Here is a 16,801-nt window from a genome sequence, read left to right on the forward strand (position 1 = left end):
TGTAAAAATTTAAAAAATATCCAAATAACCTATGTATTTAGGAATGTCATAAAAAAATTATAAAAAAAAGTAAAAAATATTATCCGCGCGGGCGCGTGGATCAATATCTAGTTTATATTTAAAATAAAAAAAAAATAAAGGATGGGCAGGTAGCTTTTTATATAAAATGAGCTTTTTGTCATTAATTTTTTATATATATTTTGGTGCATTGAAATAAAAATGTAACAAGAGGGTTACAAACTTACAATAAGGTGATCATAGCTTTTTGTCATTAGTTAGATAATATTAGATTATCATTCATATAATTAAAAATATATTTCCTCGTATTTTTTTTTTCTTACACCATTAAAAATAATCTCCAAAAATAAACTGTAATAAAAGAATAACCAAACATGAAAGTTTGTTTTCAAGTAAATGCGAAAACTAAACAACAGATTAAAACGTGTCATTCATTGATTTTATTAATTATCACTACTATATAGTTAAAAAAAAAATTATCGGGTTCATGAGAGTCAGCTGGCACCTACCTATCATATGTGTCCTCCCTTGCGTGGTGGTTTGTGAATTGTGAGAGAAAGTTCACATACATGTCCGAACAAAAGAGAGAAGAAGTGGGAGACTCTCTGTAGTCTCTACCTGGCCAGAGGGCAGAGACTTTCGTATTAACAATACCTTTTAGCTCGAAAGCAATTTTTCCTTTATTTCTGTAACGTCCCATCTTACGTGCTTTAGTAAAATACATTTCAGACGTTTCCCACGTAAAGAAATTCCTACGAATGCAAATCACACAATCATTGTTATGGTCCTTATCGATGCTCAATTCATATCGTACGCTTGGTTGGAGTTGTGTCGGTTAATATAAGATCCGGCCCCAACCCCAACGCATTACGACATGAGAGTACGGACAATAACAACATAACGCATACACTGTTCTAAGCTCAATCACAAACCTCGGATCCTTGAGGGGCGGACCCACTAAGGCCAGGGGGTCACTTGACACCCCTAAAATAGTCGAATAAATAAAATTGCATAGGATATTTAATGGATTTTGTAGCAGAAATGGTTATATTGTATGTTTTGACACTCCATAAACCCAAGATCAAACCTCCATTAACACCATATTTTTTTTTTTTTGAAAATTACATAAATCTGACCCCGGTAAAATAAATCTCTGGGTCCGCCACGGGATCCTTCTAGCTCAAAACTTGACCTACTAGTTATATCTACGCCTATATATGGTAAACAAACCCTAACGAAAACTAAAAGAAAAACAAAAGAAGCGAGGACAACATGAAGGTGAGTTCAAAGTCTAAATTAATTATTTTCTTTTTGATAATTAATGAGCTTTTAATTTACGTAATCTTATCTCTTTGCAGCTGCTAGGTTGGATGCGAACTATAAACCTAAGTTGCTTTGATCCATCAAAGGAGTTCAAAGGTTTAACAATTACTATAGTATATACATAACTTATATTTTAAAAAAAAAACTATGTCTCTCTCCCATGAAACCTTTCAAATAACCTAATTCTTTTTTTTTTCTTTTTCAAATAACCTAATTCTTCATCTTCATAAAATGTTACATATATATGTTTTTGGTTTACTTATATAGTCAAGCTATCTTTCAGGTGGTTTCTGTTGTCTAAGAGCTCACGTTACCTCTGAAGTCCGAGACATCCGAACAAACTCCTTCTCCTTCTCCAGATCATCTCATGACCCCAATCCACCGAAAACTGATGAGGAACTTTGGTTTGATGAAGGCAGGTTCAGCGGCTTTCTGGCGATCGGTACGTTTGGTAGAGATCCTGAAACACCAAAATTCACATCTTCCATTGCTGAAGATGATGTAACCGTGGCAAAGCTCGTTACTGAGAAACTAGACAAGTTTCTTGAGGAATATTCTGATGAGGATAGTAGCAGTAAGCAGGTAGAAGTATCGAAGGCAGAATATGGTCTCTTTGGATCATCCACTGAGCTTACGAAGAGAGGCAATGAAGTAAAGCAGATGAAGGGTTTACTTAAAAACCTCTTCAAGAGAAGAAAGGCAGTAGAAGGAGAGTGTTGTAACTCAATGGAGAAACAAGGGACCAGAGATTTGATTAAAAGGATATTTAAAATGCTCCACGTCTCTCCTTCAAAGACGAGAAATGATGATGACTACGATGACGATGATTATTCCATGCACAAGAAGAAAGATATAAGAAAGGTTTGAGTCTTTTTAGCTTTAAGCATTTTCAAATCTTATCCAAAGAGATTGGTCGGAAGAATTCTGAAAGTTAATATGGTTTTGGTTTTGGATATAGAGTGGTCAAATCTTCCAAAGTAAAGTCCATCCTGTTATGTGTACACCTGAAAAAGACGATAACAAGATAGACGGCAGAAGAAGCTGCAAACTCAAGATCCCGAGTCTTAATGGAGGGTTTCTCGTTCCAAGTTCCATCTCCAAAGTGAACAGGAAAAGAGAAAATTGGATCAGGACTGACGCAGAGTGTAAGTCAAGATGTTATTCAGAACTTATCTATTCGATTTTATTTCTCTCTCTCTCTCTCAAGAGTTTTCATATCGTTTGCTTGCTTTTGCAGATCATGTTCTGGAACTGTGAAGATCAACACACTGCAACAAAACTCCATTGATCCAGCCAAAGTTCACTCCTATCAAACATATATATATATATCTATACATATCTACAAAATCATTGTCTAGTAATGTGTAGTGAGATTGTACGAGTTTTCAGGTCCAGAACTTCCTAGTTATTCAGAAAAAAAAACACATATGTATAATTATACACACATATCTACAAAATCATTGTCTCAAATGTGTAGTCCGAAGGTTATGTATTCTACTTTAAGGTAATGAATAAGAAACTTCAATTCTATAAAAGTATAGTACCATAATTTAAACACATTCGCAGTAGTGATTTTAGCCACAATTATTAACCGGTCACAAAAAGTCACATCTCAGCTCCAAACGAGTAACATATACGACCCTCTTTGACTCTTGAGCTTGCATTCTCAACACCATTCGTGCAAGCCTCATAAGCTAAGAATATTAACACCTCTCTGGAACTCCGTGGGGGTAGTTATAAAAATAGAGAAGAAACAGAGTTACTATGATGCTTCTTAGATTATATTTAATTTTATTTTTTTTGAACAAGATTATGTTTAATTAATTTACAGAAAATCAGGTCCAGTGTTACTGATCAAAGAGTGAAACAAACAAAAAGGAAACCCAAACCACTAAGAAAACTATCAAGTAGACACATATATCTTGATATCATCTTTCAGGAATAGTAATCTACTTTATATCAAGTTCTTTAACAAAAAGCAAACTCTATCAAAGAGCACAAAAACAATTGATTGAACAATCACCAAAGCTCAAAAAAGCTAAAGCCAATATAGAATACAGTGCCCTCCTTGTAAGCTATCACTAAGCTTTAGTATCTTAACCTCTTATTCCTTCTACTTAGCCACCAAGAAAAGCCAAAAAGACTCGTCAATATCCTTCTACATAATACATCATTTGTCTCCATCTTCATCTGCAAAAGAACAAACACTCTATAGTCTATTCATACACACACACACACTTGAGCCGTCATCAATGAGCACGGACTGGGGAACGGTAATTGTAGCGGTGTCTCTGTTCATCCTACTATCACCAGGACTACTGTTTCAGATTCCAGCGAGAACGAGAGTGATGGAGTTCGGGAACATGAGCACGAGCGGTATAGCCATTTTGGTTCACGCAGTTATATACTTCTGTATTTTCACGATCTTGGTGGTAGCTATACAAGTTCACATCCATTTCTGATCTCTACTCTTCTTATATCATGTATAAATGTAACAAATGAAGGGAGGTTTATTGCAAACTCTAATGTAATGTACAAATTTCTCTGATATTCCTCCTTTCCGACAATGTTTCTAGCAGGACCACAATGCTTAGCAACTTTTGTCTGAATTTGAGCTGATTAACAGAGTTAAAGAGTACAAAATATATTAAAAAGAAGCAAACTGAAATAACAATACAAGTACAACATAACCCTTTTCACCAAATCTATTTGTTACAACATCAGAACAAAAACTATAGATTTAAGGTACATAAAGAACCCTAATTACAGAGTTTCTATACCTGTTTTTAAAAAGGGTTACACATTTATTTCATTTAAGCAACAAAAAAAAGAGAGGCCTAGAACAGATCAACCGGCGTAGATGTGGAGATTAACGGCGAGGATCAAAATGGAGTAAATGGCGAAGAAGATGAGAGTGTGAACAGCTATGGCTTTTCCATTGGTTTTAAGGTTACCGAAGTCTACCCCTCGGTTATTTCCGGGTATTGAGAAGAGCAGTCCCGGAGAGAGGATCACGAAAAGGACAACTCCGACGAGAACCGGAGCCCAATCCGCCATTGGTTGCCGTTAAAAGTGAAAAAGGTTAGGCCTTTAGAAAAGGACAGGAGGAGACTGAAGAGAAGCTGGGGAGGAAAGTTATGGTAATGGGATGGTTTGTTTTATTTAAATAATAATCTCGTGGTTATCAGTAATTTAAAGAACTTTTTTTTTGTTATCGACTTTTACGAACTCATACTCATACCGTAAACCAAACTGGGTGATCTGCATCCATGTGAATAACGAAAGACGGTTGCTTTCTAACACTGCGTGCTAGTCTATCCGCCTTTGTATTTTGCGTTCGTGGTACATAGATAATTTCTGATCGGGTAAAACTCTCTTTCAGGGTCTTGACATCTTCCAAATAATTTGCAAAAGCAGGTCATTCCTCTGGTGTGGAAACCATCTTCACCAATTGAGAACAATCCGTTGCAAACGTAACCTGAAATTGTCGTAAATTTCTCATGCATACCATTGCCCAGAGTAGTGCTTCCATCCCCGCATGAAAGGGAGAGAGACTAGCCCTAACATTCCTTGCCCCCAACAATCCATCAAATCCTTCTAAAGTACTATACCAACCTTGTCCTGAAAAGGTATTACCCTCTTTCATGAGCAATCCGCAAAACACCATCTTCCTGGAATTGACGGCAGGATCGTGGCTACTATTGGTGGTATAGCCCTCTGCTCATTCAATATATGTGCCTCAGCACACAATGATGATTCTGTTTCTGCCAATTTAAGCGTATCCAAAGGATCAATATCCAGATCACTGAAAACTTTATTATTCCTAGCCTTCCAAATATACCATAGTATTCATGCAAACTGATGATCTTCCATCTGCGGAACCACTCTCCAGAGCAAATGATCTATGTTCGTGAAGAGAGCACTTGTCAGAAAGATGGCGGGATTTGATGATATCTTCGAAAGAGCCCAAACCAGAATTGCTGGAGGACACTCAAAGAACACATGGTTAATAGATTCCTCATGGGCTCCACATCTTCCACAACAAATGTCCCCTTGTATTCCCCGTGCATGTAAATTCTTCTTTACTGCTATACAACCTGTCACTAATTGCCATAGAAAATGTTTTAACTTTGGTGGGCAACGTATTTTCCAGCAGTAAGCCTTCAGGGCATCTACTGTGGGACCAATTAATAATGGTGGCCTTTCCCTATCTGGATAGATCCGTTCTACCTGATATCCTGATTTGACCGTATATTTTCCAGTCTTTGTAAAGTGCCATTCATCCCTATCTATCCTTTGAGTCTTGCTTAGTGGTATACTTTCTATAAGTTTCGCATCCTGTGGATCTACCAAAGCCCGAATTGCCTGTGAATTCCAAGTGTGTGAGTTAGAGTCAATGAGAGACTCCACTGTAAGGTCCGGATATAAATTGTATAGAAAGTCATTCAAAACTTGATCGAAGAACCAGCGTTTGTTGATTTTTATTAGCTGGTCTCGGGCGAGTGGTTGGGAGCCATGGATCATTCCATACTGAAATAGAAGAACCTGATCCCACCCGTTTGATTAGTCTTTTGCTTACCAGAGATTTAGCAGAAACAATACTCCGCCAGCCATATGACGAAGAATATGAACGGATCGGTTCCAAAGGTGAAGCATTTCTGAAATACCGACCTTTGAATACGCGAGAGAATAGAGTGTTTGGCCTCTCTATCAGACGTCATAACTGTTTATCCAGCATCGCTGTGTTGAAATCAGTGATGTCTTTAAACCCCAAACCTCCTTCATCCTTAGCCACACATACTTTGTCTCATGATTTCTAGTGCATGCCTCTTGTACTTCCTCCTGGACCCCACCAGAATTGTGATACTGCACTCGTTAATTTTTTCACTGCCTTAGGTAAACGATAACAAGACATAGTATGATTTGGTAATGCCGTAATCACTGATTTAATAATCACTTCCTTTCCAGCTTTTGTAAAAAACTTGAAAGTCCACCCATTAACTCTTTTATTTAAACGATCTTGGACAAAGCTAAAAACTTGGATCTTTGATCCCCCCAAATTTTCTGGTAGACCCAGGTAGGATCCCATTCCTCCATGATTCTGAATGCCCAAAATGTCCCTTAATTCATGTCTAACGGGTTCCTCAATCTTATGTCCAAATTAAATTGAAGACTTCTCAAAATTTATTAGCTGCCCAGAAACTCCCTCATATTCCTTCAAAATCCTAAGAATAGTTTGACACTCTTCCTTTTGAGCTTTACAAAAGAAGAGACTATCATCCGCAAAAAGCAAATGAGATATCGATGGGCAAGCTCTAGCCACCTTCATTCCCGTTAGTTGTTTCCCCCTCTTTGCCTTTTTATATTTGCAATCAAAGCCTCAATGCAGAGAATAAATAAATATGGTGATAAAGGGTTTCCATGACGTAAGCCCCTATGTGGAACAATGAGACCACGTGGTTGACCATTTATAAGAACCCGATATTGGACCGAGGAAATACATTCCATCATCAATTTGATCCAATGTAGATCAAAGCCCATTTTCACTAATAAGACCTTAATAAAGTCCCATTCCACTCTATCGTATGCTTTGTTCATATCCGTTTTAATTGTCATATACTTTCCTTGACATGCTTTATTAGTCTGCAGTCCATGGAACATTTCCTGAGCGATGAGGATATTATCCGATATTAACCTTCCTGCCACGAATGCCAATTGAGTTTCAGATATAAGTAAGGGAAGATAAATTTTCAATCGCTGACACAAAACCTTCGAAATAATTTTATATCCCACATTACATAGGCTGATTGGTCTCAATTCCGTCATTCTTGTCGGTCTCTCCGTCTTTGGAATCATACAAATATTAATAATATTTAATCTTGCATCCATTTCCCCCGAAACCAGAAAATTGTTGACCATTTCCACCAAATCATTCTTAATTATATGCCAGAAGTGCTGGAAGAAGAGGGCGGTCATGCCGTCCGGTCCTGGTGTCTTCTCTGGATGCATGATGAACAACGCCTCCTAATATCGATAAGTAAATGCTTAATTTAATCGTTTTTGCTTAAAGTAAAGGACCGATAAAGGGGTGTTAATTCTAAAATGTATAATAATATACCCTTTTTAATCGAATATATTTGTTCTCTGACTGGTAGATGTAGTGGACCGACCGACTTCACACTCCTCAACGTGATGACTCTTTTCTAATTTATAAGTTACTTGGTATTATTAAGTTATTAATTATATAGTACCATCAAAGCAATAAAAAGTTTACAATATTCTTATTCTTACGAGATATACCAAATTTGTAAAGATGAATACCGTTTTCTTTTAATATGAATTTTTATATTAAAATAAATAATGAGAATTAATTCAAATCAAACAAGTCTTTGCTTGGTCATAAGAGTACTATATGAATATGGATTATCATCTTCTGTTAGTATCATTATTCACCACCATAAAACTGATGTAATATTTCTCAACCTAACCTCCACTTCCTTCTTCTTAAAGCTATTTTCTACTAACTGTGATATGTATGGTTGATTAAATTAAACTGCAGACCAAAAATTCATAATTATCATCTTCATAATCTGATTAAGTAAACAATAGAAGCAGGCTGTTCAATCAACTTGCTGTCATCTCACGTGGAAAATGTTGCTTATTATACAAAATATCAAAAACCCAAGTTGAATCATTTTCATGAGATTTTAGTCTTTGCCGCTATTTGATAAAAAAATATAACCTCCTAACAGTGACTCCAATTTATTTCGATATTTTAAAATACTAGTAATCACTAATCATGAATGATTGAATGTTGTTGGAAGGAGATAAGGAAGACATATAGAGAAGAAACGGAACTACAGTGGAAAAAATAGTACGAATCTATGATGACTACTTTGTGTTTTGTTGACAAAAATCACTATGAAAAGATTTTCCACCCACTTAAAATAATTTTTAGGTTGATCAGTGGATTATTTCTTATGAGTGAGCCCCACATGCAGAGCTCTACCAAACAGAATTATCCAGTAATTTTTGTTTAAATTTCTATCGATAATTCATACAACAATGTAAACTGTAAAGAAAATGAAGAACCAGATGGAACGATGTATATCATATAACTTTAACATTTCTACATACATATGTCGATATGAATTACATACAATCCCATTTGAAAAAAATATTACATGCAAGTCAAGTGAAAGAATACTGTAGTAGCTTTGAGACCAATTTGTTACTTGTACCAAACAAAACAGTGAACGACACACATTTCAAATGAAATAATTCTAAAGTAACGCTAGCACAAAAATGGAGATGTTTTTTATATTATTCGATTAGGCAATATACATGTGAACTTGGATAGCAATCAAGAGAATACAAACAAGAGTGAAGTAGACTAGGGTATGAACAATAACCGAAACACCACTTGTCTGAAATGTTCCAAACTCAACTACTCGGTTTCTCCCTGGAATCTGAATCAGCAGCCCCGGAGTTAGCAACACGAAAAGCGTCACTGCGACAAAAACTGGTCCCCAATCAGACATGTTATCGATCTCCTCTTTCTCTTGTTATGTATGTATATATACAGATCTTAGAGAGAGAGATAGTTGATCGACGAAAATGCGCAAGTGTGTGTATTTATATGAGGGAAAATGTATATGGGGTTGATAATGGGAGCTGAGAATAGAGTGATCCATTGGTTAATGTCGGAAGAAAGAGTGCTTTAGGAGGTAAGGACAAAGTTTCGTGACTCGGAAGGATTAAAAGTGGTTTCAGAAAAGAAGATGAGATTATGATCAAGTTGTGAAGTATTGAATGGATTCACATTTTGTTTTTGCAATGTGACGTCACGTGGGGATTTGCTTTGGTTCAAAGGAAACAGATATACAAAGTGGTCGTTGGTACTTATTTTATAGTTTGCTTTACTATCAATTATTTAAGATTTTATTTGAAATAAAAACTTTATTTCCTCTATCTCGGAGCATCTTTATAACGCCAACGAATTAGTGCGGGTGCTAAGAATATTATTCTTTTTTCAAATTTTTTATATCAAACTTCTAATATAAAAATTGAATTGCATGCATATTTTTTTTAAATGCAACTTTTTTTGTAAATGCAACCATATTTTTTTTCTTTTGGATATCTTAAACACCGTTTGTTTTTGACAATCCCATACGTGAACAAAATTTTGTTTTGTATTCTCCTAACCTATATGACCAAAACAATGTCTAGGAATTTTTTTTACGACAAAAAGATATTCTATTGTTCAACTTTGAAGTTGTTTAGGGAACCAACGGGAACGAAACCAGCCATATATATTACTGGGTGCATATAAATTAAATAATTACTAAATATAGTGATATAAGTTAAAATAGGAGTATCGAATTCAAGTTGTTCAAAAGTTGTGGGTGCACCTTGACCAATTAAGCCACTTCAACATTGTATTTCTAATGTAAAAATTTGGAAATCTAAATAATAAGGGGTGCACGTGCACCCCTAATCTACAAAGTAACTCTGCCTCTGGTAATTTTTTTTTTTTTTTGTGCGACTGCCTCTAATAACTAGATCGAAAGAAAATAATCAATAAAATAAATGTTCATACGAAATAATCGAATGGTCCTAACTAAGTGATATGTAGTTCCATTTTGTCTTCGTGCAATGTAGTTTAACTTAAAAACTTGTAATCTGTTCTTCAGCTCTCAAATCTCTTTCAACTCTGCCGAGAAGTTATTGCCATGCATGAGGGTTCTCCAGCATTGATAAGAGCAACTTCAATGCGGGGGCAATGATTCGGAGGCTTAAAGATACGGGAAACCAAACCAAAAATTTCTACTAACTGCAGTCAAACCTGAACGTGCGGATATATATTTATTTTAGGATTTTGATAGTCATACCAATGATTTGGAGGCTTAAAGTTACGGGAAACCAAACCAAAAATTTCTACTAACTGTAGTCAAACCTAAACGTGCGGATATATATTTCTTTTAAAAATAATCTTTAAAATATATAATATTTTTTATTTATGTACACAAATATTTTTTTTGAAAACTTTATATATATTGAAATTTATTTTTATGAAATTGTACTAATCATCTATTCACCATTTATTATATTTATTTATTTAAAAATGCAACATTATATTAATAATCAACTTTTATTATATGAATTATTACAATTTTTTATTTTTTATTTAAAAATTCTTGAAATATTTTATGTGACTAAATTAAATTAGCTATATTATATTTTGAAAATATATTTTATTTAGTGTATTATATTTTAGTTTGGTGTTTACTATAAAATCTGGCCTACATTAAATATGATAAAAAAAATTGCATAATATAAATGTATTTGGCTTTTACAAGATTTTTTTTGTTCACCATAGAAAAACTTATTTTTTAGATTTATATTGTTTTCTGGTAGAAAAATATAATATATGAATAAATTTAGAATGTTTTGTTAAATTTCTAGTTAGTGGTCTAACATAGACTTTATGATAGATAAAAATTAGAATCCTAAATTAATAAATTAGATATTTATCTTTACGTACATATATATATATCTATTATTATAAAGAAGGGTTTCCTTCCTTCCTGTTGCGCCACGTCAGATTCCACGTAGATAAGTGATGTGTCAAGGAGCTGACACGTGTCAAGTGATACGCCCCATTTCATTTTTTTTATTTCTCGGTCCGTAAACATATGTTAGCAATCTATCTACACGACTCAATGACGTCTTCTCTCTATCTCTCACACCATTGACTTCACACCTCCTCTGCAAACCCCATGGAAATGCTTCCTTTCAACTTCACACCATGTAATTACTCTTCTCAATTATGGCCTTTATTCCAGGAGCCTCACTACGTCTAATTAATTTTGATTCTTCACCTCCTATGTTATTCAAATTTTCTGATCCTATAAATAGATATGCAGACAATAACAAATCACATTGCTTCATCCATTAAATTGTTTTTTTAACCTTAATTCCCATCTGCTGCAGACGATAGAAATGAAGTGGTATGCTCGAATCGACAATAGCAGTAGAGAAGAATCAGAAAGCCAGTGGAGATGCAGAGAAATCCACCATTTTCATTATTGCAGCAAAGATTCACCGGAGATATAACCGTGGAATCCTCAGGTCTCCATTTGTGACTCTCTTAGGTTTTCTTAGAGATAGATGAATCACCGGATAACCATGGATTCTGGCCGGAAGCTTGATGTGATTCATTCTCGAGGCATATGAAGTATAAACGACAACAAAGCAAAGAGATATGAGCATCGAGATTCAAGGGTGAGGTGGGTTTCAATTAGTCAAGGGAACAGCCAGAGGATGAGACATGGGCCATAATCATTCTCGGAGATAAACGTCGTGCCGTGGTGGAACGTTAACGTATAGATCTGAAGGAGAGGCCAATTGAAGCTTTTCTTTAGTCGATAGAAACAAAGTCTTTTGTCTTGGTATAATGAGGAGATTGTAAGAGTTGACTAGACTAAATAAGTAGGCCAGACATGGGCCTTTGTCATTACAGTGAAGAATGTAGTAAAACAATTGGGTTGGTAGTGGGTTGAGCCAGGTTTTAACAAGAATATAAAAATTGGACGATTATATCGGTTGCTCATTAGAAACATTTGATTTATTTGGATTTACATATGATGTGTAATGTTTTTTTTATCAAGAATTGAAGTTGACTACAACAAGAAACAATGGCAACTGGTAAGTGACCAAAAAAATGAACCGATTAGATTTTTTCATTTTTTACTTTTTGTTTGCGTAAGTTTAATGAAACTAAAAAAAATCAATATTTTCATACCTTTTTATTTGTAATATGTCATACCTTTTTCTTATGAGAATTTTATGTTTTCTTATTTTCTTTTATAAAACAAACAAATCTAACATTTTAAAATAACTAACAAGTGGATGCAAACCTCTTTGAATGTGAATGTGTAAAGTCAAAAAGTAAGCTGAATCAGTCGCTGATAATTGTTTATGACACAAAGACAAAATTAGGAAAAACAATATTTACCAAAACAATAAAAACTCAAATCTACTTACTATATATAAAAAGTTGAGCAAACATTTAAGAAAATGTATACCGTTTCAATCATGTCATGCTAATATAAAGTAATAATCTCTAACCATACTAATAAAAAAATAAAAAATAAATTTTTTTAATTAGACATATGCGAAGATGATATAAAAATGTGTTTTCATTATAAAAACATAACAAAATATAAAAATAATAACTAAGATAGTATAATGTCATAAAATATATTTGACAACAAAACAAAAAAACAAGTTAGAAAAATAAACGAACATCAAACGTTAAGTAAAATGAATATAATATCCATCATCACTTAAAATTTTCCAAAAGACAAAAATCATTATTATACACATCTCTTGCAAATGGAAATCTAAATACAAACCATAAAATCATACAAAAAAATAAAAATATAGATAACAATTAAAGTATATATCGCCCGTAGGGCGGGTCTACCCTAGTATATATATATATATATATATATATATATAGTTTTAGAACTTTAGGTTGAGAACCCCTATTGGGTACAATCCGTCCCAATGTTTAGGAACGTTAAAAGTGGCTATTAATATTTCCCTATATTGTTTTTGACATATTTTGATCACATTTGTAATAAAAGTATGGATGTAAAAATCCATTAGTTTGCAATTGTAAAAAAAAAGATCCCTAGATTTAAGTGAATTGGTTAGAGTGCTAACGTGTAACCTAATGGAACAAACAAGTTCCGACATCTAATTCTGCATCTTGAGATCATGCTCAATCCCATCATCCATCTCCCAGGATCGAGTAGATATGCCTTTCATTGGACATTCTCCACCTCCGCCGATGGATTTTCCTAGTTTTGATGTCATGCTGTTGCACAATAAGATATTGATCACACAAGAATAATTCTGTTTCAGGTAATCGTTTATCAAATTGTTTTGCTGTGTCCTTTACCTTTCTAGCATGTTGTTTGTACAGGATTCGGTTGATTAGAATAATGAACTTAGGAATGGGGTGACTAAAGACGCTTTTATTAGAATCAAACAAGAGGTTACAAGATCGACGGGAAATAAGGAGACAAGATCAAAGGTTTAAGCAACAGGATCAAAGAGATGATTGGGAAACCCTAGATCTAGCCGCCTCTGTGCGTGTTGTCCAAAAGTCCACTTTTCGTTGTCTCCTCATCCTCTCTTATAGTGCAACCGTCCGTGATGCCCTAATCGTGTCGTCCTTTGGGCCCTGTCGTTAAAGGCCGAGTATGCGGGCCTTGGTACTGTTCTCTATAAGCCGAGCGTATTTAGTCGGCTTAGCTGACCGGCTAAAAGTACTCTGGGATCGAGCCGACACCTTTAGCCGCTTAAGCCGACTAAACTAGTCAAGTTTGCCGGGATAGGGCCTGTTATTCGATGGGTCTTGTGGAGGGATGTAATCCATCTCCTACAATAAGTCCCCCCCCCCAGTTCACTTGTGAGCGGCGTAGCGGTCTCAGTGAATTTGTGGGTTAGGTTCGTTCATATATCAGGTCCTAGCGTGTTTAGTCACATGTAGGCACGTTTGACGTTTCTAGTCGCTTAAAGTAGTACTTCTTCACGATCTGCTTTGCGCGCCGAGGTTTTTGTCACGAAGGCAAGTTTTACTCGGTAGGCGAATTACTCCGATATAAGGGCTCAAGCTTATCTCATCGGTTTACGTTAGAGGACCGGTTTAGACCGAAATCGGAGATCAATTTCGGTCTGGCATCTCGATTAGAGATCGGTTTGAACGAGAAACCGAACCGTCGCGAGTAAGCCTTTGGGTATTTAGGCGGCCTTTGAGGCCCATTTAGGTTTCTGTAGATCTAATGATTGCGCTTCGGAGGATGTGCCCTTGTTTTTGCTATAAATAGGTTCCTCCCTTTCGCTTTCGTCATTCTTCTCTGCAAGCTCAGGTATTTCGCTTTCTCTCCCTTCTCTCTACTTTTACTTTCTCTCTCTAGGTACGTTTCTCCTCACACAGGCTTGTCGGTATCGTCTAGCGGTGGTAGTCGGCCCCTAAATCCAGGATCATGCCTCTTAGAGGTCGTTTGTCGCGAGAAGAAAAAGGGAAGGGCGTCGCAGATTCTCCGAGTCCGACCAGAGATGAGCGGGTAGCTGACAGCCCGCTGGATGATTTCGACTTGATTCATCGCGACGCTCTTCGGGATTTAGACAATATGACCCTATCTCAACGCCTTTTGGTCGTTGATGCTCATAAGATGATCTGTGACGAACGCGCGAATCGCATTGAAGTCGGGAGCAGTGACGTGGGTGGTAGCGGCTCTGAAGCGTCTAGCCAAGCCTCAAGGTCGTTGAGACGAGCTAGTCGGGAGATTCCTTTCGACCAGATAGACTGCCGACCCACGGTCTATCATCCTGGCGGGATCTTCGAAGAACTTGGGCCACTCCCGTCCGAATTGCTTCGTGACCCGCGGGCTCAGTCGTGGGGGAATGTCTTCGATTCTTGCTCCTCCCATAAGACGGTGAGGGATTTATTGAGCCGAAGTGGAGGTGCATGTGTTACATACATCATTCCTTCCAAGCGACAGCGTCCTTGGTCGCCTCCAATTGGCTATCAGTGTGTCTATGAGTCTTATTTTGGAGACCATACGAAGCTCTGGTTTCCAATTCCCCGACTGATCACGTCGTACGCATTCCGTCGGGACATCGCCATCTGTCAGTTGCTTAACGGGTCGCTGCGCATCGCAGTTATGTTAATGGTGATGGCAGCGGAGATAGACGTTTCGATGAGTGTGAGAGTATTCCCATGCTTTATTCGAGTATCCTAACGGCGTGTTTCTTATTGTTGCAGTTCGTCACCCGAATACGATCGCATACCCGGAGAAGTTCTTCGAGAGTGCTCAGGCGATCGCGGCTCACAGTCATCTTCGTTGGCCTGACCTTAGTCGAGAGTGGATAAAACGTCAAGAAGCTCGGATTGCTAGAGGTGAGTTCATCGGTCTTTCTTCGAGAAGTTCTATCAACACTTAGTCTCTCTTCTCCATTTTTTTTTACAGCTGATTGGGAATCGAGGCTTCCTGTTGTGCTCGGACCCCGTAAGTCAGGTCTGTCTCTTTTTACTCGGAAACAGCAGAAAATTCTGGACGAAGCTAGGAAGATGGACGGAGTACCGGATTTGAGTGCACTGTTGAAGGGGAAGCTGCAATTGCTTTCGAAGAAGTCGACTACTGCAGATGTGCAAGGGGCGACCAGTTCTGACGCAGGCCGAGCTTCCGAGGAAGGAGCTCCTGGTTTAGTCGACAAAGACGTTGGGGCGGAGCCTCCTGCCTCAAGTCCTAAAAAGAAGAAGAAGAGCAAGAAATCCAGGAGGAAAGCAACCGAAGAGCTTCCTCTTGAATAGATCGCTTCTCTCGACGAAACCTCCGAGGGTTTGGAAGCGAGGAAGGGAGAGAAAGGAAGGAAGAGACCTTACGAAGGGGCTACTTCCTCCATTGATCGCGGCGAGGTGCTGGCTGTAGGACGAGAAGGCGCTACTAGGGGTTCTGTCGAGTCTGACCGTTCCGAAGCTGCGCCTGAAGATCGTCCCAGAAAGAAGAAGAAGAAGAAGTCCGTTGAGGCAGAGCCGTGTCCTTCTGATGCGGATATGGGCCTCGTCGAAGTTGACGTGGGAGAAGACGTTTCTCTTGAAACCCCCTCCGAGGGGAGAGAGGTCTCAGCGCGGGGCAGTGATCCTGTTACGGGTGAGAGATCTATTCCTGATCCGTCTGCGAGGAAAGGGTCTCGTTCAGAGGGTTCTTCTGCGAGGAGGAAGAAGATCGAGTTCCCCGATCGGGTCGAGTTTTCCTACGACGAGACGACCCCCCTAATCCTTAATCCTCGTAGGTGCGCGGAGCTGACGCGCCAAATTCGTGGTGGGACGAAGGAGATGCCACAGCTGGATGACCTTTACTTCAGGAATGAATACATAGACGCTGCTTCTTCGAGAGCTCATGTAACAGCGCTACCCTTCATACTTTACCTCATTATTCGATTCGTCAGGTTTACTCGTTTCACGTGGTCTGTGTTTGTCGTTTTTGCAGAGTGACGGGAGTATGAACTTTCTCGTTGAGAAATACGATAGTGCTCTGAAACAGATGATGATCCAGTTGGGATCTTCGGAGAAGCTTTCCCAGACGAGGTTGAAGGTCATCGAGAGAGTAAGGGCGGAGCATAAGAAGGCCAACGAGAAGGCCGCAGAGGAGAAAGAGATTCTTCGAGTAAAGTTCGAAGAACTGGAGGGCAAGCTTAAGTCTTCCAGCGCGGCGAGAAAAGACCTCTTTCATGAGAAAAGTCACCTGGAGCAAATGGCTGCGAATCTGGAGAAGGAGAAGGCCGTGCTAGTCGAAGAGAGAGATGCCGCGGTGGACAAACTAATCAGAGAGAGGCAACGCTTGAGGGATTCCCGGGGTTTGGAGGTTACTCGTGAGAGGGA

The 16,801-nt window shown here is 37.7% G+C and overlaps 4 protein-coding genes and 2 long non-coding RNA genes across 6 annotated transcripts; 3 read left to right on the forward strand and 3 right to left on the reverse strand.

Annotated features, from left to right (window-relative positions):
* Positions 1-1,214: 1,214 nt before the first annotated feature.
* On the forward strand, positions 1,215-2,816 carry LOC106326063. Its single transcript, XM_013764101.1, has 5 exons — positions 1,215-1,296; positions 1,377-1,437; positions 1,625-2,202; positions 2,300-2,486; positions 2,579-2,816. The coding sequence occupies exons 1-5, from the start codon at positions 1,291-1,293 to the stop codon at positions 2,596-2,598; spliced, it is 852 nt and encodes a 283-aa protein (XP_013619555.1). The 5' UTR covers positions 1,215-1,290; the 3' UTR covers positions 2,599-2,816.
* Positions 2,817-3,398: 582 nt separating this feature from the next.
* On the forward strand, positions 3,399-3,891 carry LOC106325087. The gene has a single exon (XM_013763112.1). It carries the CDS (start codon positions 3,594-3,596, stop codon positions 3,801-3,803), a length of 210 nt encoding a protein of 69 aa, XP_013618566.1. The 5' UTR covers positions 3,399-3,593; the 3' UTR covers positions 3,804-3,891.
* An 86-nt stretch (positions 3,892-3,977) lies between these two features.
* LOC106325089 lies at positions 3,978-4,481 on the reverse strand. The gene has a single exon (XM_013763114.1). It carries the CDS (start codon positions 4,396-4,398, stop codon positions 4,189-4,191), a length of 210 nt encoding a protein of 69 aa, XP_013618568.1. The 5' UTR covers positions 4,399-4,481; the 3' UTR covers positions 3,978-4,188.
* Positions 4,482-8,639: 4,158 nt separating this feature from the next.
* LOC106325088 lies at positions 8,640-9,198 on the reverse strand. Its single transcript, XM_013763113.1, has one exon. The coding sequence runs from the start codon at positions 8,880-8,882 to the stop codon at positions 8,673-8,675; it is 210 nt and encodes a 69-aa protein (XP_013618567.1). The 5' UTR covers positions 8,883-9,198; the 3' UTR covers positions 8,640-8,672.
* A 1,733-nt stretch (positions 9,199-10,931) lies between these two features.
* On the forward strand, positions 10,932-11,940 carry LOC106325378. The gene is made up of 2 exons (XR_001266880.1): positions 10,932-11,151; positions 11,335-11,940. It is a non-coding gene; the product is annotated as an uncharacterized LOC106325378 (long non-coding RNA).
* On the reverse strand, positions 10,992-11,370 carry LOC106325379. Its single transcript, XR_001266881.1, has 2 exons — positions 11,314-11,370; positions 10,992-11,225 (listed from the first exon to the last, which is right to left on the reverse strand). It is a non-coding gene; the product is annotated as an uncharacterized LOC106325379 (long non-coding RNA).
* Positions 11,941-16,801: the final 4,861 nt, after the last annotated feature.

The sequence above is a fragment of the Brassica oleracea genome, chromosome C2, assembly GCF_000695525.1.
Source record: "Brassica oleracea var. oleracea cultivar TO1000 chromosome C2, BOL, whole genome shotgun sequence".
Classification (NCBI taxonomy): domain Eukaryota; kingdom Viridiplantae; phylum Streptophyta; class Magnoliopsida; order Brassicales; family Brassicaceae; genus Brassica; species Brassica oleracea.

Bases quoted from the DNA above. Each gene is read 5' to 3' on its own strand.
- LOC106325087 (XM_013763112.1), top strand. From the start codon at position 3,594: ATGAGCACGGACTGGGGAACGGTAATTGTAGCGGTGTCTCTGTTCATC.
- LOC106325088 (XM_013763113.1), bottom strand. From the start codon at position 8,882: ATGTCTGATTGGGGACCAGTTTTTGTCGCAGTGACGCTTTTCGTGTTG.
- LOC106325089 (XM_013763114.1), bottom strand. From the start codon at position 4,398: ATGGCGGATTGGGCTCCGGTTCTCGTCGGAGTTGTCCTTTTCGTGATC.
- LOC106326063 (XM_013764101.1), top strand. The intron at 2,203-2,299 runs GTTTGAGTCTTT...TTTTGGATATAG, and splicing joins AGAAGAAAGATATAAGAAAG to AGTGGTCAAATCTTCCAAAG. The intron at 2,487-2,578 runs GTAAGTCAAGAT...TTGCTTTTGCAG, and splicing joins GATCAGGACTGACGCAGAGT to ATCATGTTCTGGAACTGTGA.